This window comes from Bactrocera oleae, chromosome 2 (genome assembly GCF_042242935.1).
Source record: "Bactrocera oleae isolate idBacOlea1 chromosome 2, idBacOlea1, whole genome shotgun sequence".
Classification (NCBI taxonomy): Eukaryota; Metazoa; Arthropoda; class Insecta; order Diptera; family Tephritidae; genus Bactrocera; species Bactrocera oleae.
Window position 1 is genome coordinate 24,052,945 of NC_091536.1, and position 22,623 is coordinate 24,075,567.

A 22,623-nucleotide genomic window follows, 5' to 3' on the forward strand; every position below is an offset into this window, starting at 1 on the left:
ACTTTGAAGGTGGTCATAGATGAAAACACATTCATACACGCCAACAAATTTGTGTGCATTACTATGAATCGAATTACGTACAACAAAATAGTAATCCTTTTGAACTCTTATCTACACATTCAGACTTCAAAGTTGTGCATAATTTTAGAATAAATACTCAGATAAGAAGCTAAATGCGAAATATTTCGGTGCATATAAAATGATGAGTTCTAAACGCTATGGTTATTACGCCGTTTATAATATTCACTCAAAAACTTTTGGCAACTTGGTCGGTTTTGGCACTAAACTTTTACCGTAGCACCAGGCACCTTTTCCTTTACATTTCTATAGAAACTAGTATTATTCCCCTTTTTGTATATAGGTGTTATCTCTCTCTAACAGTTATTATTCTGTACAGTTCATAACTTGAATTACAATTTCATCCTTTCATTAGTTTTTGATGCAAGATACTTTGCTTTGCTTTGCAGCGATGCTCCCGGCGCTTTCTTTTCTTCCTACAAATGATAAATTTTCAATTTTCCCCTTACGAGTTTATGGTTTTGTGAATTTCTCTCCCATTTACTTGGAGTATTTTTCTCACGCTCTCTCTCTATTAAGTGCTACATTTTCGATAGTTGGTTCTAGTCATTAATTTCATGGGCGGTATTTTCTTTAGGTGAGTGGTTTTATTTTAAGTGTTAAATTAATATTAACCAATGAAACTAATTGTATAAAACTCCTTGCAAGCATGCATTGCACAACAATAAAAAGTTACACGAAATAGCTTTAGATAAAATCAATAAAATCAAAATGTCTTTGACGCATCAGTTTAAAAGCTCTTGTCGCAGGGTTGTCGAATAATATTTAAAAAAATAAATATAATAAGGTGCTGAAGCACCCAAATAGCCCGGAGAATAATAACCAGTGAAGTGCGTGAAGTTGAAGTAAGATTTTCTTAGAAAATTTCAAAAATTAAGCATTTACAAGTATTTTTCAGATGCTATAAATTCTCGATATCAAATATTTTGTCAGGAATTAAATATTGATTCAATACTATTAAGGTTGCACCAAACTCTACTTTTTTAAATCATTGAATCTGAAGTTTTTTTTTTGCTGTTGTAAAGGTTTACCGACTAAAACGGACAGATTGAAATCCTGCCAAAAAATATTTGTACGGAGAGAATTGTAACCGTTGTTAAGATCACTAACAAAAAATGTAAAATAATAAAAAGAAAAGGAAACACTTCAAATCTCGTGTATTTAAAGAAATGCTTAGTGATCTGATGTCTCGGCTGCTTTAATATACTATAAAATCACAAAAATAGGATTTAAATAGTTAGTCTACCATATATATATTAAACGGTTAATATTAAATAATTTCAAAATTTCCGCAATAAACGTTTGGGGTTTTCATTAAATATCCAAAAAAGAGTATTTTGTCTGATCTGGCAACAATGAAATTGTTATAAAAAACATAATTTTAAAGCGCTCTCACACCGAGAAAAGACGAAGGGCAAATTCCTTTAAATTTGAAATTTTTTCATGTTTGCAATTGCCCTCATTTCATTTACAATATATTCGGAAATTTTAATACTTCTATTTTTTTCTATGTATATAAATATTTTAGAAATTAATAAATAGGGATAAAAATTATCTAATGAGAAATATTTAGTACAGAGTAAATGAATGCAGAAAATTGTTCGACTTGAGTTGCCGTACCAAAAGATAGTTGCCAATAATGTGCAACAAAAGTTTCTGTGCATGAACTGAGACTTATTAGCGACCATTTCAAGTTGATCGTGCATACACAACCTAGCACAAAAAAGTTGAGAGAATATAACTTCTGTGCGTAATGAAATTCGACTTGAATTTCTGAGCGTATGTTGCATATCGTACGTAATGGAGTTTATCTCAAAGTACATTTGTACTCAATTTGTATTACTCAACTGTAAATGTTTTTTGTAATTAGCGGTTACAAAAACTTTTAGTATTGTATATTGTCATGCTATTATATTTCTTGATATTACAGTCTGATGTTCATTGTTTGTTTTCGTTTTGCTTTTTACCTTTCAAATAAATTAGAAATAAATCCATATCCTCAAATATATAAATCTTCTTAGATAGTATAGTACGCAACCGACAATGCGTTGATTACGGAGGTTAAATATGTTAAATGTATATTTGTGCGTAAAAATTAAAGTTACTCATGCCCACTTGTTCCTCAATTCGTGGATTTTCATTGTGACTTTTTTAGCACAAAACTTCATAAAACCAATTCCATAGGTCTAAATTTATGAAATGTAAATTTGAGAAAACCGCAGGAATTCCCAAAGCAGATTTTTCTAATGATGGCATGTACACATTGTAGTTAAAAAAAATTTGCTGATCCATTGGCCTCAGAAATCTTTTCCAACTGCTTTTTGCATTGTATAACCGATACCATCACGACGAACTCCCTCTATAGAAGGTAAAGATTACGGGAAGAGAATCAATGCGGACGCAATTTTATTTAAAATGTGTTAAAATTTTATAAATATGTGTTTTTATTAATATCAAAATTTTGTAATATATTAGTTCTTTGAAATTATCTGATACAGTGAAATTAATTACCCGTTTAGTATTATGCGTTACGTAAAAAGCAACACTGTTTATTCAATGCTGCTACTCGTTTACTTTCAAAAGGAAGTGTGGTGCTAGTTGTTATACTGTTAGTGGACCTGCAAATTAGTATCAGTCAGTTAACAGCGAAGTTGGTAGGCAAAAACCTGTGACTCAGTTTTTGTGCGTGAATTTATACATACGTATATACATACTATATAATGTTTGTTTTCAGAAAAAGTATGTCCACACTCGTATTTTTGATTTAATAATAATGAAATACAATAATCGGCGCTTAAAAATGTGATAATTTAAAACAAAATTCTTAGTGAAAGACAAATAGTACGTCAACGGATGCACTTCAATTAATAACGGTAAACAAAGCTTTTGTAGTTCTTCTTATAATAAACAAATATACTCAGATGTTTATAAGCAGCTAAGTGTGTATGATCCTATTTATAAACTAAATTTTTTAATGGATTTTAATACTTTAACGTCTGGTGATATTGCTGTAACTTATGACTAGGTTACATTAATTCGTCCAAAAATTGGTATGTTTTGGTGAATTAAAACCAATGGTACATTAAAGTATGATATTTGTAGAATGTTGTATAAAATTTTCAGGCGACTGTTGTAATGATTCCGCCCTTCTCTGTGGATAGAACTTCGGCTGCACCTAAGATATAACACCTTTCACAAATACAGAAAGCTTCCTTGCAAGAACTTGATTCCGATTGTTCTGTTTGTATGGCAGCTATATGCTATAGTGATCCAAGCTGAAAATTTTCTTGGGAGACTGCACCATTACCTTAGACAATAACCCGTGCCAAATTTCGTGAAGATATCTCTTCAAATGTGAAAGTTTTCCATGCAAACACTTGATTCCGATCGTTCAGTTTGTTTGGCAGCTATTTGCTATAGTGGTCTGATATTGGCGGTTCCGAAATGAGTAGCTTCTTTGAGAGAAAAACATGGCTAAATCGACTCAACTCATAATGCTAATCATTTATATAAGTATGTACTTTTTAGGGTCTCCGTCATTACTTTGTGGTTGTTACAAATTTAATATAAAAAAAGTATAATAATTATAAAAATTTTAATATTATTCAAAACTTTGGTCGTTTTTTTGATAGTGATCGGATCATTCGTATCCGAGTAATCATTGCAAAAAATTCGAAAAATGCTGTTTCTAGAAAAAGATGTCTATGTTTGAACTGAACGGTTACATTTTAGAAGGCTGTAACTCAAAATTCGAAATTGAGTATGGTATTTTTTAAGGTATAACCCAGCGAAATATGAAAAAATTGATTTTTTTTCATTTAATACCAAGTATGCTCCTTAAGGGGTTTTCAAATAACCGTTAGGAGAATATTATATCCAAGAGTCTAAAAATGTATTTAAGTAATAAATATCTAAGGACGAAAATCTATTGATGAGCTGATGGACAAACCAATCCATGGAAAATATCGAAAGTCATGAAATTAAAGTTACAATAACAAATAAATTGTAAGCAAATACCAATCAAAGAAACAATAGTTGCAAATACAAATTATATGTAAATCATAAATTGTCACTTTAACAAGACGGCACACAAATTGGCAATGGGTTTGTTGTTGGGAATAAATGTTTTACAGTAATATAAATCATGATTTTGTAGGTCAACGCTGCATTATGCAGCAATTTTGAAATGCAGAAGACTTACTTTCCACAACTAGGTCATAAATAAAAAAAAAGAGGAGAATGTTGGCGAAAACACTGTAAGAATATTTTCCTCCAAATCTTCAGCTCATGCTCTGAAATTTTGGCCTTCGTTGGTTACTAAAAGTAACAAAAAAAATTTTTGAATTTAATTGACCATTAAAATGTACTAAAAATTTGAGAGTTAAATTTGACAACGTAATACTTTAATTTGTAATTGTGACATAGGTACTTACAAATACTTTAAATATAGTATATGTAGGTATAAGAATTTAGTATTTAATCATATGATTTACATTTATAAATGCATTCTCCAAAATGCTTATGCTCCGAAGTTTTCATATTAAAATGTTTCCAGCGATAAATGCAAGAAATTATAATAACAACGTCGCAAATTTGCGTGTGGCCGAAATTTCGAATGCGAGAGCCACATAAAAACTCCTAAAGTAAAGACAAAGGTGGTTGATGCTACACATGTTACGTCATGGAAAACATTGTAGCTTCTACTATCCGCATTCTGCAGGTGTAATAACACAGCGACAAAGCTAGTTGTTGGTGGTATAGTAGTACGAGTGTATAGCAACTAGCAGAGGCAGCGTCGTAGCGTTGCTTACGAATCTGTGCACTTAAGGTAATTTAAAGAGTGGACCGAGCGGATGTTGAATGTAGCTCCGTACTTTTGTGACGGGCAAGTATGGTCGATTCAGTTAGTAGTTTTTAAGTGACTTCCGTTTTTACAATCGTTTACAGATACACTACACCTTCCAAAGATCAGGTTTAAGAAAAACTTAAAACTTTTAATTTTGCCTCTAAGTTTGTAACACTCTGAAGAAAACGTTGGAGAACCTACAAAATAACAATGTATATAAATGATCAGCGTGACGTGCTGAGTAGATTTCGATACAAGGACTTAATGTATGGGAAACTTATTTTGCAACTGTCCAAATTTGGCATATTCTCCAGGGCAAATTGGCCGATCAATGAAGATAAATATTTTTATATCCCATTTTGCTATAAGAAATGCACATGTGAAGGGTATTATACCTAAGTACTTATGCCTCTGCACATGCATTTATGAACATAAAAGTCTCGATTATTTCATGTTGTGTTTAGGTATGGAAATAAAGTTAGAACATAAATAAATGTCATAACATGGCTTTCCTCAGTATAGCCTAGTCTCGTTAAACAGTAAGCAATACACTAATAAGTTGACAGAGAGAGACTACGTATACGCATTGTTGTACCATTACTCGCATGTGAATTGCTAAACTGACCTGAGCGTAATGTAGATGTGTTGAACTAGGGATAATGTAACTCTTATAAATTAATGTTGCACTTCTTGCATTACCCCGCAATGAGCAATGACTTGCAAACGATTAATACGGATACATACTAAAGGATATGGACTAATGTAATAATATACATCAAATCAGTTGACAGCTGCAGAGTTGGCAACTCAATCAGACGACCATTAGGCGCGGTAACTTGGGACATAAGTATTGCAAATCAAGTGTGATTTGGAGGGTTATAATGTTTATCTGCATTGTTTATGCTTGGAAATCTTGCTTTGTATTCTTATTCGTGCAGTTTACTGCTACACAATTAAAATTAGGCATTCTGTTCCATTTCTAAATAAAACGTGCAAGAATTTTTATTCTTCAAGAAATAAAATGGAATATCAGACAAATGTTGAACCGAGTTGCTCTGTGGAATAAACTGGGCAACACCAGAAGAAAAATTTCCGATACAGAGTGGCCAAAGTTTCTCTGCATGAACGCTGTTTTAATACCTAAATCTTTTCACACGTTTTTGTAGTGGCTATTTAGTGGAGCATGTTGATGCAGCAGCTTAAAACCTGTACGGGGATTATATGTTTGCTGCGAGTAAAATGAATTTGACGTAAGCAATCAGTTTCAATTGAGAGTGACATTTGCTCGCTCACGTTGCACACGATTTACTTTGTACTCTCTCCACTATACCAAATTCACGAGGATTCAATTGCACGTATTTGTGGGCTATTCATTAGCTAACTGAAAGTTGAGAAACTCACGTGAAATGGTTGTAGTACACCTTCCAGAAGCCGCAAATAGTTCAAGTGTCAAAAAAATTGATTTCATTCTTTGATCATATGTAATGGTTTCATCTCTGCTTTTTACTTTTACTGTTATGGTAAGCTTTCATTTTTATTGGACAGCAAGGCCTTCTGTATTGGAACTTCCTTTAAAAGGTTTGATTCTTGTCATACTGTCATTTGACTATCTTCAGTAATACTTCAAAGTTGTCACGTGGTTATGCCTCTATATTTTATCCAAGGCCCAACTTGTGGCTTAGAAATTTATTCGCTAGATAATATACACCATGCTCTTACTTATGAAAAAGTAATTCTGTTCTCTGTTGCAACAATTTGTGCGACTAAAGACGAAGTGCATTTACCACTCATTATACACGTTTCCAGCGCATAAAATGAAAGAAAAAAATAGAAAAAAAATCTAGCGCCTAACGGAATTATTTAAACATGGATGTGCAGAATACCGTTCATTAATATTTCATACAGCGCGTTGTGCATATCAGGAGCAAGATGCAGCATATCTCAATATTTGTACATATACATACTTGTGAGTGCATTATGGTGTTGCACACATAATTTATAACCAAAGTGATGAGTATATAGGAATTGTTGTACTGTGGCTTTACATAGGTAATAGCCACGGCAATAGTATCCGCCGTCGTCTCTGTGAAATATCATGGGAAAAATAAACAATACTGACAGCCACCCAAGCTATTTGTAAGCATCTCAACATCTACTCAAAAACTTTCCAAACAAATGTATGTGCCTATATGTAGGTGTGTGTGTATCATTAGGGTAGCCAAATAAGATGTTTAACCAGAGAAAAAGTTGTTCTAAGTTCTCTGGTTTAACTATATTAGTAAAGAATTCGTTTCAGTAAAGTGCAGCTTTTCTTGTCCAATTATGCGCTGCAGTGGAGTTCAGTAGTTCTTGGTTCATCTGGTTCATCCCTCTACAATTCTTATTGATACTTCTGAGCAAGTAAATGGCAATTACGTATGTAGCTCGCACGCTCGTTAACAGTGTATAGCTGACAAGCTATATTTCAATACAAATATTTATTATCGTCTTCAAATAGGCTTAATGGATGTTACTGTTATTAACAGTAGTGACTGCACGATTCGCATGAGGCAAGTTTTTGATGACTTCACGGCCTACACTGACTGCTTTGTGCCAGTAAAATAGCTGTGTTCGTGATAAAGTAGACTACCCAAAAAACTTCTGCTACATTTTCAACGATTCGCTAGCCGTGATTCCATTGGAAACACAACATTATACACGAACTCGTTGTTAATTTTTTTTTATGGTAAAAATCGCCAGACTAATTTTTCGTGTTGGAGATCAAGCTCCACGCAAACATGAAAAAAGGTTCTGCCAAAAAATTCAAAATTTTTTTATCGTCTCTGTTAGCGCGCGCAGTTTAAATAGACCAGACCGAGTCAAATTTGATGAGATGGTATTTGTGTGTATATTTGGACAGCAATTTTTCAGCATTTTTGTGAAAGAAAGAATAAATCATATTAAAACCTATAAGCATTACAGGCTTTAGTCACTAAATAATAATTAGAAAAAAAGACTTGCATTTAACGTACACGTGTGAAAAATTTACGATTTAAGAATATTGTCTGAAGGACTAATTAAGCTTTATTCAATAAATAATGTATGAACCACGTATATATTAAACACACCGACAATTCTCCCAATACCTATATAAAAACTGTATATTATTCGTTATGAGAAAATTATCTTTTTACCGAATTCTAAAAATTTTATTAAATGGCTTCCCTAATATCCAGGTGTATCATATAATGGCGCCGCCAGATATATTTCAACAAAAACACTAAGCTCAAGTGGTTTCATCTGACTTGCTGAATATATATGAACTAGCATGAGCTTCAAGGAAATGAAGCTAAGTACCTTGAGTCTGTAGTAAAATTGTGCAGCCATGGAAAACTTATAAACATACATGTTGCAGGGAATAACTTTGCTTATTACAGAATTGAAGACATATGTATAATTGAAATAGTTAATATATAGAGAAAAAAACAGATTTCATGCGCCGAAGCTTGAACTGAATGACTAGAAGTTTATAAACAAACAACTAAATATAATTTTAAGCTGTTCGGCAGATAAACCACCTTTTTGCTTAAATCATAAAATAGGTGCGTTTCATACACGGACGTGCGGCCCGTATTTATCAAACAACGCTCGTTAATACCTCCCCTGCTACATTTTGCCGTTTTGCTGAAGTACCAGAACACCGAGATTTTTGTCGACTAGCTGCACGAATTTTTCTTTCCTTACATATATACTAGTACATAAATATATACGTATGCATGTACATAGGCTTAAAATTTGCTCGCAACTTTAGGCACTCCTGAGGCTACTTGTTGGCTTCAATGCCATGTTGGGGCAGATTCTTCGCGACTGCAGCTACCACATAAGAGGAAAACAGAGGGAACACTATTACCTCATTTGATACTTTCGGTAGCCTAAAACTGCACCGCGAGATAAACAACGGTAGCAAGGACAGAGAGGAATAAAGAAGCAGTAAGAAGGCTATTAAGCGCTAAAATAAACCAAGTTAAACACTTACTTATAATTGTGGTTATTGAGATATAGTAAAGCTCGTTAATCTTGTAGAGGATTTAATTGGTATGCACAAGTGGTCAGCAATTGCGTTAATAAATTAACTACTTGTAGTTATATAATATATACGACTATTCTCTCTAAAATAAAGACAGAAATGAGCAAATATTAAATAGTCCAAAAGCGAATATATTAAAACTGATGCTAAAATTTAGTGAGTGTTTCTTAAAAAGCGTTATACAACAGATAACATAAATAATAATAATAATATAATAATTATTATACATATGTGTTTAAAATTATATTCTTAGATGCAATCCAATTGCCTTATTTTGCTCTGGCGTCGTAAACTCAGTGGCATTCTAATCGTTTCCAGTCTGGTACTGTTTGCCCTTTGGACTTGGGTTTTTTTCATTTATAATAGCAGAGACGTACAAATCGATGGTGAAATTAATGTTAGATTGCTGATATCATTTAAAACATCAGTTAATATATAATTTTGTTTAGCATCTTATACAAACTGATAATCCACAAAAACACGTGTATTTTCTGCAAAAATTAATCTCGCAAGCAAATCGTATTTTACGCTACCAACAAAAACAGCAGAACACTTCATCCAGTGTCAATCACAATCACAATCTACAAGCGCGCCGCCCAACTGGCGGCATACCTGTGCCAGCTGCAGCGCATAGCGGTAAAAACTCCGGCATTTTTCGCTTTGTCAAACCATCTAAAAGTTCGCCTTCAATTGGCCTGCTCGAAACCACAGGTCAGCCAGTTTTATTAGGGTCGCGTCACAAAAAAATAGCCGTGTTTGGTGCAAACTATCTCTTCGAAGACGAGCGGCTAAAGATACTTGAGAACCAGCAACGTGTGCGTAACGCCGGTATGGGGGAGATCCAGAGCATGGACTATGAACGTCTTCTTACATCAGCTGAGCGACAGACACAATATGAGCATGAATTATTACGATTGGGCGTGCCAGCTATTGCGGGCATCGGACCGAGTGGATCTCGCCCACCTAATGAGCGCCTCGTGCATTTAGATTTGAAGGGTGCGCCGCCAAAGGTTTACCTATCTCTAAATAAAAACGTAGAAGTGCATTACACATTTGTGTTGTTTTAGCTCTCTTTTTTAAAACGACTCTTGCCGATGCTGAAAAAATTAGGTGCGACTGGGCTGCTAATTGAGTACGAAGATATGTTTCCATACACAGGAATTTTGCAAGCACTATCTGCTAAAAATGCTTATAAGGTGGAAGAATTAAAGGTGATTTACAATTATTCAACGTATTTGTTTATGGCATGGTAAGTTCAGTACTTTTATTATTAATTTTTTAATTTAAAGGATTTTCTGACAAGCGTTGTACTGCAAGGTTTATCTATTATGCCTCTGGTACAAACATTTGGACACATCGAATTCGCCTTGAAACTGCAAGAGTTCGAAAATTTGCGTGAAATACCCGAAATTCCACAATCTTTATGCCCAAGTCAACAAGATTCTATTGGATTTATACAGAATATTTTGACTCAAATTATAGAGTTTCATCTAAGTATAGCCGAAGCGGCTATGAACAGTAGCAGTACGTCAGCTGGCGGAGCATCAGTATATTCCACCGCATTTACACATATCCATATTGGCTGTGATGAGGTGTTGCGAATGGGCGAATGCATTCGATGTCGACAACATGGCCGCCACGAGATCTTTCTTTCCCACGTCACCACTATTTCAAATTTCGTAAGGACACATTGGCCTCAACTTCAGGTGGTTATCTGGGATGATATGCTACGCGACATGATGCTAAGCGAAATGCAGCATTCTCATATTGGTAGCTACGTCGAGCCGATGGTTTGGGTATATGCCAATGATATTTACAGATTCATTCAGCCTCAATTATGGGACATGTACGCGAAGGTTTTTCCGACCATTTGGACGGCATCTGCTTTTAAAGGCGCATTTGGCGAGAGTCTAATGATACCGCCACTGCAACGTCATTTAGAAAATAATATGAGATGGTTAGCGGTTATTGCGAAAGAGAGTGGACGGTAAACGCAAAATATTTTTCTATTTTTCAAAATATTATGTCTGTTGTGTATAGTTTCTCCAAAGGCATTCGTGGTCTGGCATTAACAGGATGGCAGCGTTACGATCACTTTGCAGTGTTGTGCGAATTGCTTCCAGTTGGTATACCCAGCTTAATCACATCGCTGTCTACTATATCGAAAGGTTATTTCGTTACAAATCCGAAGGAGAACGATATATTGCGGGTTCTGGAGTGTGCGTTTCATCCAGACAGTCGGTGGGTAGAATTAAAATATGCTATAATTATTATTGTTCTTCTTTTGAATGAAGTTTATTTTTTATTTTTAGGCGCTCTGGACATCCGTGGATAGAGCTCCATCCGAACTCACACCATAGTCAGCTATTCTCTGCGTGTTCATATCCTGGCAGCATGGTTTATAAATATGCGTTGCGTCTATTTGAAAAGTTATCGGAGTTGCAGAATTATTTGTTGCATATGCAGGATCGTAGTGCCTGGATGTCCGAATATAATGTGCGTCATAATTTCTCCTCGCCATCACGTGTATACGAATTGACTCACAATACTCCGCTCTACATTAATGAGTTAAGTGCCATGGCTAGAGAAGCATATGAGGTTATGTTTGATGTGTTTGATGAGGTATAGAAAGTTGAAATGAAAATATATACATACATATTTTATATAAATTTTTCGTTTTCCTCAGTACACTATCGTTGAATTTGTTGAGCAAAATATTTATCCAATGGTTGCCAGTTTGCAACGACAGTTATTGGGAGGACAAAGATTGTTACAGCGACGAGTGTGGCCACAACGTCCTCTTCCTTTTAATGCTGAATTGGCGCAATTAAATTTGGTTCCGACTAATTCAATAAATGCGGACAAGATTTGCTCGAATGATATCAGCTGCGATAATGTATGACTTCAATAGCTTTATATTATATCGTTCATAAACGCCTCGACAATTATGTAAACATTCTAGGAGACATTTTATCTTGCCTAAAACACTTTTTCTAAATATTTTCATTCAATGTTCAATGAACAATCACTGTTAACATTTTCTAAAGTGCTTTCTAATAGTATTATACGAATGCATTACATTAGAAAACAATATTTTACTCAATAAAAAACATAACATTTTTTTACCGAGGACTTTTACTGCAAAACAAACAAAACTGAAACTTACCATCCAAGCGGGGATTAGATACCCGTTACAACAACAACAACTGCAAAACAAATGGATATGTAATATTAGTGTAAATAATATTATATTTGCTCTTTGCTACAGAGTTTAATAGTTTTGTTCACCTAACGGTTGTTTGTAACACCTAAAACTAATCGCGATAGGATTATATACTTATACATATATGATCTGGATGACGAGATGAGTTGAAATTCAGGTGACTGTCTGTCCGTGCAAGCTGTAACTTGAGTAAAACTTAAGATATCTTAATGAAAAACATGTTCCTTGACACCATAAGAAGTTCAGTATTGTAAATAGGCGTAATCGGATAAATGTGTCAGAGATATACAATTTTACACCCAAAATGGTACAAGAGTGCTTAATAGAAGCCGGTATCAAAGTTGGACGAGAGGCGTGGCACCGTTCACCTTTATTTGAAAACCCATATCTGCGGACCTACTCAAACCAATTTCATCCAAATCCGTTGTTGACGGTATCCTGATATTCCTATGTTACAGTGTAAAAATGGGCGAAACCGGACAAAAACCACTCTTACTTCTTATATAACACAACTTTAAGTTCCATCTGATGCAAAAAATAGATAAAATCGGGTCAACACTACCCTTACATCCTATATACCTAATAAAAGATTTTCAAACTTCCGGTTGGTTTTATACCGTATATATCGGTCTATATATAAGATATCTTACCAAAATTAACTGAAGGTATTAATTTAGATATGCTATAGTTTAATGCTAAAAACATTTGAAATGATTTATAAATTCTAGCTATAAAACTAAGTGAGCCTGTGATCTATAATATAACTTAATAAAATACCAAATTTTATTGTAATCCATTCACGTATTTCGTATAATATTTATACCCTGAACAGGGTATATTAAATTTGCTACTAAGTTTGAAACACCCATCGGAGACCCTACTAAATAAATATATGACTGATCAGCATGATGCACTGAGTAGATTTAGCCACGTTCGTCTGTCTGTCTGTATATACGCCAACTCATCGCTCAAATATCGTCAGATTGACTGCCGGCTGTAGCGATCCGATCTGAACAATTTGTTCGAATATCTTGTGAAATAAAAAAGTTTTCTATACAGGGATGTGTTTTTGATTGGTCAGTTTGTACGACAACTATATGCTATAGTAGTCCGATCTGAACAATTGAAAAAGTGGCCATTGACCCTATTATGTAAATAAATAGGTCATTGACCCCATTCAATGTAAACAAAAGTGTCAATGAACCTAATTGTAAACAAATTGTTGAATTGGCTAAATGTAAGCAAAGGTTGTGGACTTGGATAAAGGTAAACAAAAGGTTCATAGATCCCAAAAAATGTAAACATAGGGGTAATTGACCTTATATTTACCCCTTAAAGCGTAAAAAAAGTTGCAGACGTTTTTTCCAAGAAACTGCTCATTACTCGAAACCGATATTGGACCACTATAGCATATAGCTGCCATACAAACTGATCGATCAATATGAAAATAAATATCTTACCCTTTTACGCTATAATAAGGGTATCGCCCTGCGAAGGGTATTGGAGCTTCGGTGCAGCTGAAGTAAACGGTTTTTTAGTTTAATATAAAGTTTTGCTACACCCAGAGTAGTTCCGCTGTTTTAATCATTGCCAGTTGCAAGAGTATAAAAAGTTCGGTTACACCCGAACTTAGCCCTTCCTTACTTATTTTTCATTTGAATTATTTTATGTAGTGTTCTTTCTCGAAATTTTCTTAATTTTTTTCTAAAATTATATCCTTCGCTTTTTTACTCGCAAAGTATTATAAGTAGTTGCATTTTTTCACAATTCGTTGAACTAACTATGGCGTGTCTAATTCCGCACCAAAATTTCGTACAAAAAATAAAATTATTTATAAATGAAAAGCATTTTTGTAATTTTATTAATATTCCAGGATTTTTATACTACATACCTACAAGTAGTTTTCTTACGAGGTATACGAGTAATTCAAGTTTTGATGTTAAAATGTAGAAATGAGTAGCAAGATTGCTGTTTAATAAAACATTTGAGCAATAAAAATGGGGGCGTCGTTGGTGTAATGGTTAGCATAGTTGCCTTCCAAGCAGTTGATCCGGGTTCGATTCCCGGCCGACGCACACTTTCTTAATATTATTTTATTTTTAATTACATTTTAGTAAATAATTTCTGAATAAAAATTATAGAATAAATTATTATTAAAAAATTCTGAAATCATTTATAAATTATTGGAAACTAAAATAATTGTATCTGAAAATAAAAGACACGTGGTATGGAGTTTTTATATATGTATAATATTAATTATTATCAAATGAGTCAGTCAGTCAGTCAGAATCAGTTTTGTTTAATCAGAGAATGTTAATGAATAAATAAAGAATTCATTGACGTTCTCTGGTAAAATATTGGACTAGAACCAGAGAACGTAAATGAATATTGTTTACTTGCTTCAATGTTCATATGTCTATATGTGAATATTCTTGAAATTGCCTTCCTTCATTCGCATGTCCAAATATATTTGCATATATGTACACAAATGTACATATGTATGTACCTCAATATGTCTTTCGCAAAAAATCAAACATTCGCGCAAGTGACAAAAAATCGTAGACGCACCATCATCGACCAATAATATTCAAGCGAACTCCCGTCTTATTTTCTAAGTATTTCATATTACAACGACAACAAATTCATTCATAACGAACGTGCGTCTGCTTCAAAGCAAAGTGCGTTCGTTCATAACTCTGTGCCGCGCTATTTTTTCTGTGCGCCTGGTAAACCACATTTGGTTTTCATATAGAATTCCTGCGCGAGATTAAAAATGAATGAAATTGAATTTGAATGTCTTCAGTAAAAGTTTCAATTTTACAACTGATCCTACCATTCCCCTCGCATTTGTATTTTGCCTACAAGCTGCCTACTCGCAATGATGCCAAAAATCAGAAATTGAAGAATTTGTCTGATGTTCCCTTCAGAAAGGAGAATTGGCAACATGACCTCTTAGCGATTTGAAATATTATTTTAATTTTTTTCATATTATGCACTATTTATGTCATTAAATTATAACATTTATATAAAATTGCCATTCATATGAAATCATTAACTACTTCTATATATTCTAAGCACAGTCCATATAGTACTTTTATATGTTTACTTATTATCATTGTTTCATAGTTTTTCGATTTAGCCCATTTTATCTAAATACGACGCTATGAAAATGCAGCCCAATTGGTAATCGCAATATTTCAAAAGAGCATAAGTCAACTTTCAATAGCAAACCACTGCAAAAAGGACAAACGAGACAACATAGCCGATCGACATTGTCGCAAAATTGTCGATTGAAACAAATTTTGTCAACTCCGCGACGATGCGCAAAATTTGGCGTCAATATGTATGCGAGCTCGTTTGTATGTATGTATATAAATATGTATGTTTGTCGGCAAAGTCGTCATTTGGTTTTTTTCAACAACACAATGTCCGCGCGAACTCGCCGTTATTTCGTTGGCTTGCCACCATGCACATAGGCGTGTCAAGTGAGGGCTCATAATATATTGATATGTTGCTTAATTTGTATTGAAAAATACTGATGCATTTATGAATTATTTTCGTAATATAATATATTATATATATATATATATATATATATACCAATAAATTCATACCTATAATCGTTTTTAAACTAAATTCGATAAATAAAATATATATCTGAAATAATTATGTGGCAGTGCGCCCCAATCCCTCCTTGCCTGCGATCGTTCAACCCGCAAAAAGCAAAAAGCGTAGACAAAAGTCATTGTTTGTGCGGGGCAAGAAGAAGCAAACATCAGCGTACGTGTATTTAAGAATGTATGTGTGATTATCACATTTGTGTAAATACGCATAATAAGGAAATATTCAATAAACCTAAACATATGAACATATTTTCCTGATATATTTTAATTATATCAGGAAGTAAAATATGCTATTAAAAAAATTGAATTATGATATGCTTAGACTCCAAGTAATTAAAAAAAAATTAAATTAAATTTCAGTTTTAGGATTCGAACTTATATGCTCATATTCGGAATGAGCTTAACTCCTTCGCGCTTACGATCTAAGTCACCACAAAAGTGGAAACGCGGCCGCTTAGCCACCGTTTTATTGTTATACTTTGTTCAATAAGCAATTACTCACGCAACGCACATAAGTACATAAGTTGGAAAAATTGCCTATTGAATGTTTATTTTATTATGAATTCTGGGGCTTTTACCGGTAATACAGCTTTTTAATTCAGAAAGCTTTTCATAATTATAAATTTGTCATATCATAGAAATTGAAAACAGAGATCTAAATAGGTATGCGCAACGATTTTTCATATAGGAATATTCGTTGTGTCTATTTATAGCATTTCGCACATTGCGTGGTATATTTTTCTTTTTCGAAGTTATATTTTTCGATGTTCCCTCATGTGGAATTACAAATTAGTACTCAAAAAGATTTCATTTAACATTTGCTCCTTCTCTATTCATTTACGTTCTCTGATAAAACGAAGGATAAGTACCAGAGAACGTATATTAATATGATATGTATGATATACGTTCTCAGCTATGAGTATACCGGAAATTGACATTAACAAAGGCAGAAACGAAATGCATGTACATGTAATTCTTGACTCTGACAGCCGCTTAGCATCCCCTTCTTAGCGACCCGCACAGTTGTCAAATTTTAGCAGAGAAAATCGATGCGAGAAATTTGCGAAAGCATCGGAAACGTCAAGTGGAGGATTGTAATTGTAACGCATCGGAAAACAGCAAACATTTGTACGCAAACTGTCTTCATTGCTTATTAAATAAAGGTGAATTTTATAATATTGCGGGGAACAAAATGAACTGAAATAATATAGAATCAGTATCTGTAAAAAACCACAGTACAAAACACCGAAATTAAATATAATTATAAGTATTATAATGTGAGGCTTAAAGCATTCTCAGCCCTTCTACTTTCAATATTCTTTCAGTTTTGTATAGCCTTTGATCCTACTCGGGAAAGCGTTCTAAAGATTATGGGAGTAACTGATAAGACTCCAGGAGATAGTGCATCATGTTCTAAAATAACATTAGAAACATTTCGGGAAATCTTTCGTGACATAGAGCCGGAAGTAGAAATCAATGGATTTGAGGTATGGCACTAATTTAATATAAACGATTTCATTAACGTATGTACATATCTACATCTATGTGTAATAAATCTGTACATTGTTCATATTTATATACCTAAATAAATAAAAGTGTTTGTAAGCACAGTTTCAATAATAAGACTCCACATGTGAATTCAATGTTACATCACAAGGTGCAACCTCACACACTATTGACAGGATTAAGCAGTGGGTAGTGAAATACAATGTTGTTACTATGTTTTTTTTTTTTAATAGAAAATAGCTTTTTCGCAATTGGATACATTGAATTAATTTACTTTTGATATTGTTTTATACGTTTGTATTGCGGTTAATACTGAAATTGTGGGAACACTCAATGCAGTCAGTGTGGGTTGTGTTATGTACATATGTACATACATATATACAAGCATAATTTTGTTTTGTTTTATTAAGCTGCTCTTGTTCTAGATAATTATTTTAATTGCTTCTGTTCGGTAGGAGGAGCCGGGTTCTGGGCGCGGGGACAATTATACGGCGACAATATATCGTACACATCTTACTGGTCATCGACAAAGCTCAGCGGATGGTAAAAAACAAAAATGGGAAAAGAATGTAATTTGCAAGAGAATGCCGGAAAATGTACAACGTCGAGAAGCTTATAAAAGCGATACGCTCTTTAGGTGAGTAATTGAATTCACTATATATATATATAAGTATGTATATAAATAAATATGTAAACATCGGTAGGTTTAATATAAAAGCATGAGCTATATTTGCATATAAAAAAAAAAGTGTGCGTCGGCCGGGAATCGAACCCGGATCAACTGCTTGGAAGGCAACTATGCTAACCATTACACCACCGACGCTACCATCTCTTTATTGTCACTGTGCTTATTTTTGTTAAGTCTTAAAATATTCAATATCAATATTAAAATTATTTTTGATATTAAAGACCTAAATTATTTTCGATACTAAATAATCCTTAATTCTTTTTTTAAATTAAATGTAAACTGAAAGTTTCCATAGCTACATATATACATATATGTACCTAACAAATATTTTAAATTTGTTTTGAAATTCAGAAATGAGGTGTTATTTTATACCGAAATATTACCAGAACTGGTGAGATTTCAAGAAGACAAAACATCAAAAGTTTTTGGAGCCATTCCTAAATGTTACTATGCGCGAGACGATCTTCTCATAATGGGTATGGATGACCACATCAAAAAATATGAAAAATGAACTCTTTGACTTAACTTCAAGCTTTTTCAGAGGACTTGCGCGTGCGCAACTTCCAAATGCCGGATCGCCAAAAGGGTTTAACTTTAGAAGAGACACACTTGGTCCTGAAAGAGGTGGCTCAATTTCATGCTCTCAGTTTGGCTTATAAATTTGAAAATCCTGCTCATTTCAAACGATTGCGGCAACTTATTACCGAAGGACTTTTTTGTTCCTCAAATGCGAATTGGTATAAAAATTACTATGAAAGGCTTACAAAGGATGCCATTAAAATGGTAAATATTTAAATATCAAATTATTTATTCAAATGTGCATATATCTATGCATGCTGGCAATCTCTATTAACAGGTTTCTGATATCCTTCCGGAGGATTCTAAATATTTGGAAGCAATGAAAAAATTTGCGGGGTGTTCAACGTTCTTTTCCCAAATGGTTCATTTAGTCAGTGCGGAAACGACACTTTCTGCTATTTGTCATGGTGACTGTTGGGTAAACAATTTCCTCTATCGCTATGAATATTCCGGTGATAATACAGAACAAAAACGAGCCGTAGATGTGAGAGATGTTCCAATATATTAAAATTTATTTATTTATACAAATATTTAAGTAATTACGCTCTCTTTAGGTCTGCCTGGTAGATTTTCAACTGATTCGTTACAGTTCTATTGCATTGGATATAGCCAATTTATTATTTTGTTGTACAACTAAAGTAATGCGCGATGAACATTTAAACGGGTTTATTAAACTATATACATCAGAAGTTTTTGGTTGGATGAAATTATTATGCACAAATATACCAGAATTATGTGATACTACAGAGAAATTTGCCAAATTGTATGTTTTATCAATTTCTTATATTGATGAACTTCTTTCATATTGCCATTTTCTGAATTATTTATAGATTTCGCGCTGAATTGAAAGAATATGGACGTTTTGCACTTGGACTTGCAATGGATATTATACCCATGTCAACGTGTTCGTCTGAAAATGCACCAGATATGTACTTAAATATGCACCAAGATGACATAGAGGCCGGTGCACCAATCCTGAATTTTCCTCCCAACGATTTGTGTCGTCAAAAAATGTCTGATATCGTTATTGATATGGTCGACAAGGACATGCTTTAATAATTTGTTCTATACTAAACTATTAGGCTACAAAGGCTAACGGTTGGAGAACGTGTAACTTAGTATAAATGTTACAATTGCAGATAAGCTTTCTTATAACCATTTTAGATTATAGCGTAACCATATATAAATTTACAAAATTATGTATTAAACTTATGTTGGTATATAAGTTAATAAGAAAGCGTGCATATATAATATAAGTTTATTTTAGTTCTGAAGTTCTTTAGAAATGTTCCAAATATGTGAAGCGCTAATTAACTTTCATTCACATGCAAGTTTTATAAATGTAATTTATTACAGTAAGACGAGTAGATTGAGCAAGCCGACTGTAGTAATATTTTATAGATGCATATGTATGTAAGTGGGTGAATGGAATTAATATTAGTTGTAATAAAAATCCAAAGAACATTTCGAACGCAATTTGCGCACATTCACGCACTATGTACCGTAGGTGACTTTTGTGAAAGTATTGCTATAATATTTCGCTTTAGTTTAAGTACTCCTTAATATTGCAAAAATAAAGAGTAATGTCAAATTTGTAAAGGAAAAATAACACTGGAATTTCGCTCTAATGGCTTTACTTTTATTTTATCGGAGAAAATTTTGTAATATACAATATTACCAAAAACTTCATACTGACAATAACAATTTGTAGCAATATTGCATATTGTCGCTTGAATAAATTTGTATTTATAAAAGAAAATTGTTAATCGTTGAATACTTGTTCGACAACCATAAGTGAATGAAAATGCTACATACCAAATACTATTAAATAAATTTGCTTAAAAAGAATGTATAGCTATATTTGTATGTTTTACATATAATTGGTTGCCTCAATCATTCAATAGTCTGCCTTTGCTGTCCAACTGGATTTAGTGGTCAAAGTGCCTTTATCAGAATTGTTACGCAGAAATCGTAAACCTTCTTCAATTGATTTTTCTAGTTCACTGTTGGACTTTGTCTTCTTAGTATGCGGTGGCGAAACATAATCTAAGTCAATAGGTGGCGCTATGTTCACTCCTAATACCTCTGGTTCTATGGTCTCTGTACAGTAACTGCGACAAAGAAATCTTCTATCACTTTTAGATGACTGATAACTAGCGAAATTTTCAGTTGTAGAAGACTTGTCATTGTTGGAATCGTTCATGAAACTCAGTTCTTCTGGAGGAGGCATACTGGTGAAATTTTTACGTTTTGGCTGGTATTGTCTCTGAATTTGTGGGTTGGCAGTGGGCCCAAATTCTGATATACGTTCAGATCTTTTCTTCTGATTCCATTGCTCTTGCGACATCGGCAATTTCTCTGGCTTGTAGGACCATTTTGGCTCAGATTCATTTTGGCTCTCATCAATAGCTAAATTGCTACTTTCTTTGAACAGTTTTTCCTTGTCCCATGGGCGCAGGTGATTCTGACGATCCAACTCCCTTTCTTTTTCATATTTTTCATTTTTTCGTCTCATTTTCTCTTGTCGTTTTTTAGCTCTGCGCTCCTCCTTTGTCTCTTTCTTTGTATTTGCATCTTCTTCTTTTTCTTCAACTTTCTCAAGAGGAGGCAAACCAAGACGAGCCCGTTGCCTATTTTTTGCTGCAAGCACGCGTTCTGCAATGATTTTTTCCCGCTGTGCACGGAGCTTTTCACGACGGTTCTGCTCTTCAATGGTACATTTTCTAGCTTCTTCCAATTCTTTTTGCTGTTTTTTACGTTCTTCTTCATCGGTGGAGAAGGTATAATAACCGACACCGTGTTGCCTAGCTTCATCAAAGAAAACATCCTGGTAGTGAACATCAATCTTGTCGAGATTTTCTTGCTCTTTTCGTTCCCAATTGACCCGTTGTTCATCATGTTTGGACATTAAGGAAATCCCATCACCGAATAAACTCTCACATGGCGTTGTACCGAAAGGTGCATCTTCATCCTGAGTTCCTATATCGGTGTCTTTCGTATTTATCATCCAATTAGCTTTAGATTGATCCAACCGTTCCGGCATAGTAGCTGCCAATTCAGAATCTCTTTTTTTAATGACTTGTAAATCTTCCCGTGGACATTTCCTAGTTCGCCCTAAACAATCTGTATATTCGACCCAATCGTCTTCTTCATCTGATGCTATTTCATCCTCACTTTCGCTTTCGTTGTTTTTATCATCATTTTCTGTACATTGCTCATTAGATTTGTTGGAATAGTTATTGTCCTTGTATTCTTCTTGGTGCTTGCGATTAAATAACACTAAGCAGTTATCATCTGAGTTCAATTGACCTCCAGTGCGTGTCATACGTTCGTAAAACTTGCTTTTTGCTTCCAGCACTCGTTTTGACTTTTCCATCAACTCGGTGTCTTCGTACTCATAAACGGTAATATTCTCACCGACTTCCACTTCTTTGTTTCGAGACTTTTTATTTTTTTTACTGCTTTGAGCATCTTCCGAGGCAGCTCTATTATTAATGAATGTTTGCAATTTTTTTGCAGTATATTCATTCTGTTGAGTTTCAGCATGGGTAGATTTTGCTTTGTTTACCTCTGCCTGTTTACGTAATAGCTCAGCTTTTAAACTTAAAAGCGATGATAAATTCACATTAATAGCTTTATTAGGATCGTTCATCTCTGGTTATTAATTTAACTTGTGAATTTATTTAGAAAGTAATGAATAGTGCCAGAAATGAAATGTACGAGGTTTAGCTGTCGTTGCCATTTACATGAAAATTAAAAATTTAATTCGGTTGGAGTGGCAGCCCAGAATTTAAATTTTGGTAGATACTTACGCACGAGCTTTCGTAAATATTTACGTATGGAAGCAAAATAATATTAGATGACAATTTAACTTGTCATCTACAATGAAGGTCGTACAATGTTACCTTAAAATAAATTAAATATTTAATAACAAAAGTTTTAGAATATTTCACCGTATATTTTCTAAGAAACATTCCATTTATGGGAAAGCTTTACATATGGCTTCAGGAGATT

At 33.8% G+C, this 22,623-nt stretch overlaps 3 protein-coding genes and 2 non-coding genes across 12 annotated transcripts; 3 read left to right on the forward strand and 2 right to left on the reverse strand.

Moving 5' to 3' along the window:
* The first annotated feature begins 498 nt into the window (after window positions 1–498).
* On the forward strand, window positions 499–12,115 carry LOC106616541 (hexosaminidase D). Of its 6 annotated transcripts, XM_070112291.1 has the most exons (10): window positions 2,673–2,760; window positions 2,813–2,951; window positions 8,140–8,893; window positions 9,244–9,387; window positions 9,440–10,000; window positions 10,058–10,201; window positions 10,280–10,977; window positions 11,031–11,231; window positions 11,303–11,612; window positions 11,677–12,115. In XM_070112291.1, the coding sequence occupies exons 4-10, from the start codon at window positions 9,244–9,246 to the stop codon at window positions 11,890–11,892; spliced, it is 2,274 nt and encodes a 757-aa protein (XP_069968392.1). In that variant the 5' UTR covers window positions 2,673–2,760; window positions 2,813–2,951; window positions 8,140–8,893; the 3' UTR covers window positions 11,893–12,115. The 6 variants fall into 6 exon arrangements, with proteins under 6 accessions (XP_069968393.1, XP_036233204.2, XP_014088709.2 ...); XM_070112292.1 differs by lacking the exons at window positions 2,673–2,760; window positions 2,813–2,951 and adding an exon at window positions 499–655; XM_036377311.2 differs by lacking the exons at window positions 2,673–2,760; window positions 2,813–2,951; window positions 8,140–8,893 and adding an exon at window positions 499–655 and having other exon boundaries at window positions 9,440–9,626; window positions 9,702–10,000.
* Window positions 12,116–14,216: 2,101 nt separating this feature from the next.
* TRNAG-UCC (transfer RNA glycine (anticodon UCC)) lies at window positions 14,217–14,288 on the forward strand. Its single transcript has one exon. It is a non-coding gene; the product is annotated as a tRNA-Gly (tRNA).
* A 2,559-nt stretch (window positions 14,289–16,847) lies between these two features.
* Window positions 16,848–20,226, forward strand: LOC106616551 (uncharacterized). Of its 3 annotated transcripts, none has more exons than XM_014233249.3 (8): window positions 16,848–16,999; window positions 17,162–17,323; window positions 17,798–17,979; window positions 18,382–18,506; window positions 18,572–18,813; window positions 18,887–19,093; window positions 19,164–19,372; window positions 19,440–20,226. In XM_014233249.3, exons 2-8 carry the CDS (start codon window positions 17,207–17,209, stop codon window positions 19,663–19,665), a joined length of 1,308 nt encoding a protein of 435 aa, XP_014088724.1. In that variant the 5' UTR covers window positions 16,848–16,999; window positions 17,162–17,206; the 3' UTR covers window positions 19,666–20,226. The 3 variants fall into 3 exon arrangements, with proteins under 3 accessions (XP_014088724.1, XP_036233182.1, XP_036233183.1); XM_036377289.2 differs by lacking the exon at window positions 16,848–16,999 and adding an exon at window positions 17,041–17,103; XM_036377290.2 differs by lacking the exon at window positions 16,848–16,999 and having other exon boundaries at window positions 17,219–17,323; window positions 17,768–17,979.
* On the reverse strand, window positions 18,094–18,165 carry TRNAG-UCC (transfer RNA glycine (anticodon UCC)). The gene has a single exon. It is a non-coding gene; the product is annotated as a tRNA-Gly (tRNA).
* LOC106616550 (coiled-coil domain-containing protein 174) lies at window positions 20,227–22,355 on the reverse strand. The gene has a single exon (XM_014233247.3). It carries the CDS (start codon window positions 22,259–22,261, stop codon window positions 20,507–20,509), a length of 1,755 nt encoding a protein of 584 aa, XP_014088722.2. The 5' UTR covers window positions 22,262–22,355; the 3' UTR covers window positions 20,227–20,506.
* Between the last annotated feature and the right edge of the window lie 268 nt (window positions 22,356–22,623).

What these genes read in the sequence shown, in the direction of transcription:
- LOC106616541 (XM_070112292.1), top strand. Translation starts at nt 9,244, where the DNA reads ATGCAATCCAATTGCCTTATTTTGCTCTGGCGTCGTAAACTCAGTGGC. An exon ending in AAATCGATGGTGAAATTAAT is followed by an intron (nt 9,388 to 9,439) that starts GTTAGATTGCTG and finishes AATTTTGTTTAG; the next exon opens with CATCTTATACAAACTGATAA. An exon ending in GCGTTTCATCCAGACAGTCG is followed by an intron (nt 11,232 to 11,302) that starts GTGGGTAGAATT and finishes TTTTATTTTTAG; the next exon opens with GCGCTCTGGACATCCGTGGA.
- LOC106616551 (XM_014233249.3), top strand. Translation starts at nt 17,207, where the DNA reads ATGGGAGTAACTGATAAGACTCCAGGAGATAGTGCATCATGTTCTAAA. An exon ending in AGACGATCTTCTCATAATGG is followed by an intron (nt 18,507 to 18,571) that starts GTATGGATGACC and finishes AAGCTTTTTCAG; the next exon opens with AGGACTTGCGCGTGCGCAAC. An exon ending in AACAAAAACGAGCCGTAGAT is followed by an intron (nt 19,094 to 19,163) that starts GTGAGAGATGTT and finishes CGCTCTCTTTAG; the next exon opens with GTCTGCCTGGTAGATTTTCA.
- LOC106616550 (XM_014233247.3), bottom strand. Translation starts at nt 22,261, where the DNA reads ATGAACGATCCTAATAAAGCTATTAATGTGAATTTATCATCGCTTTTA.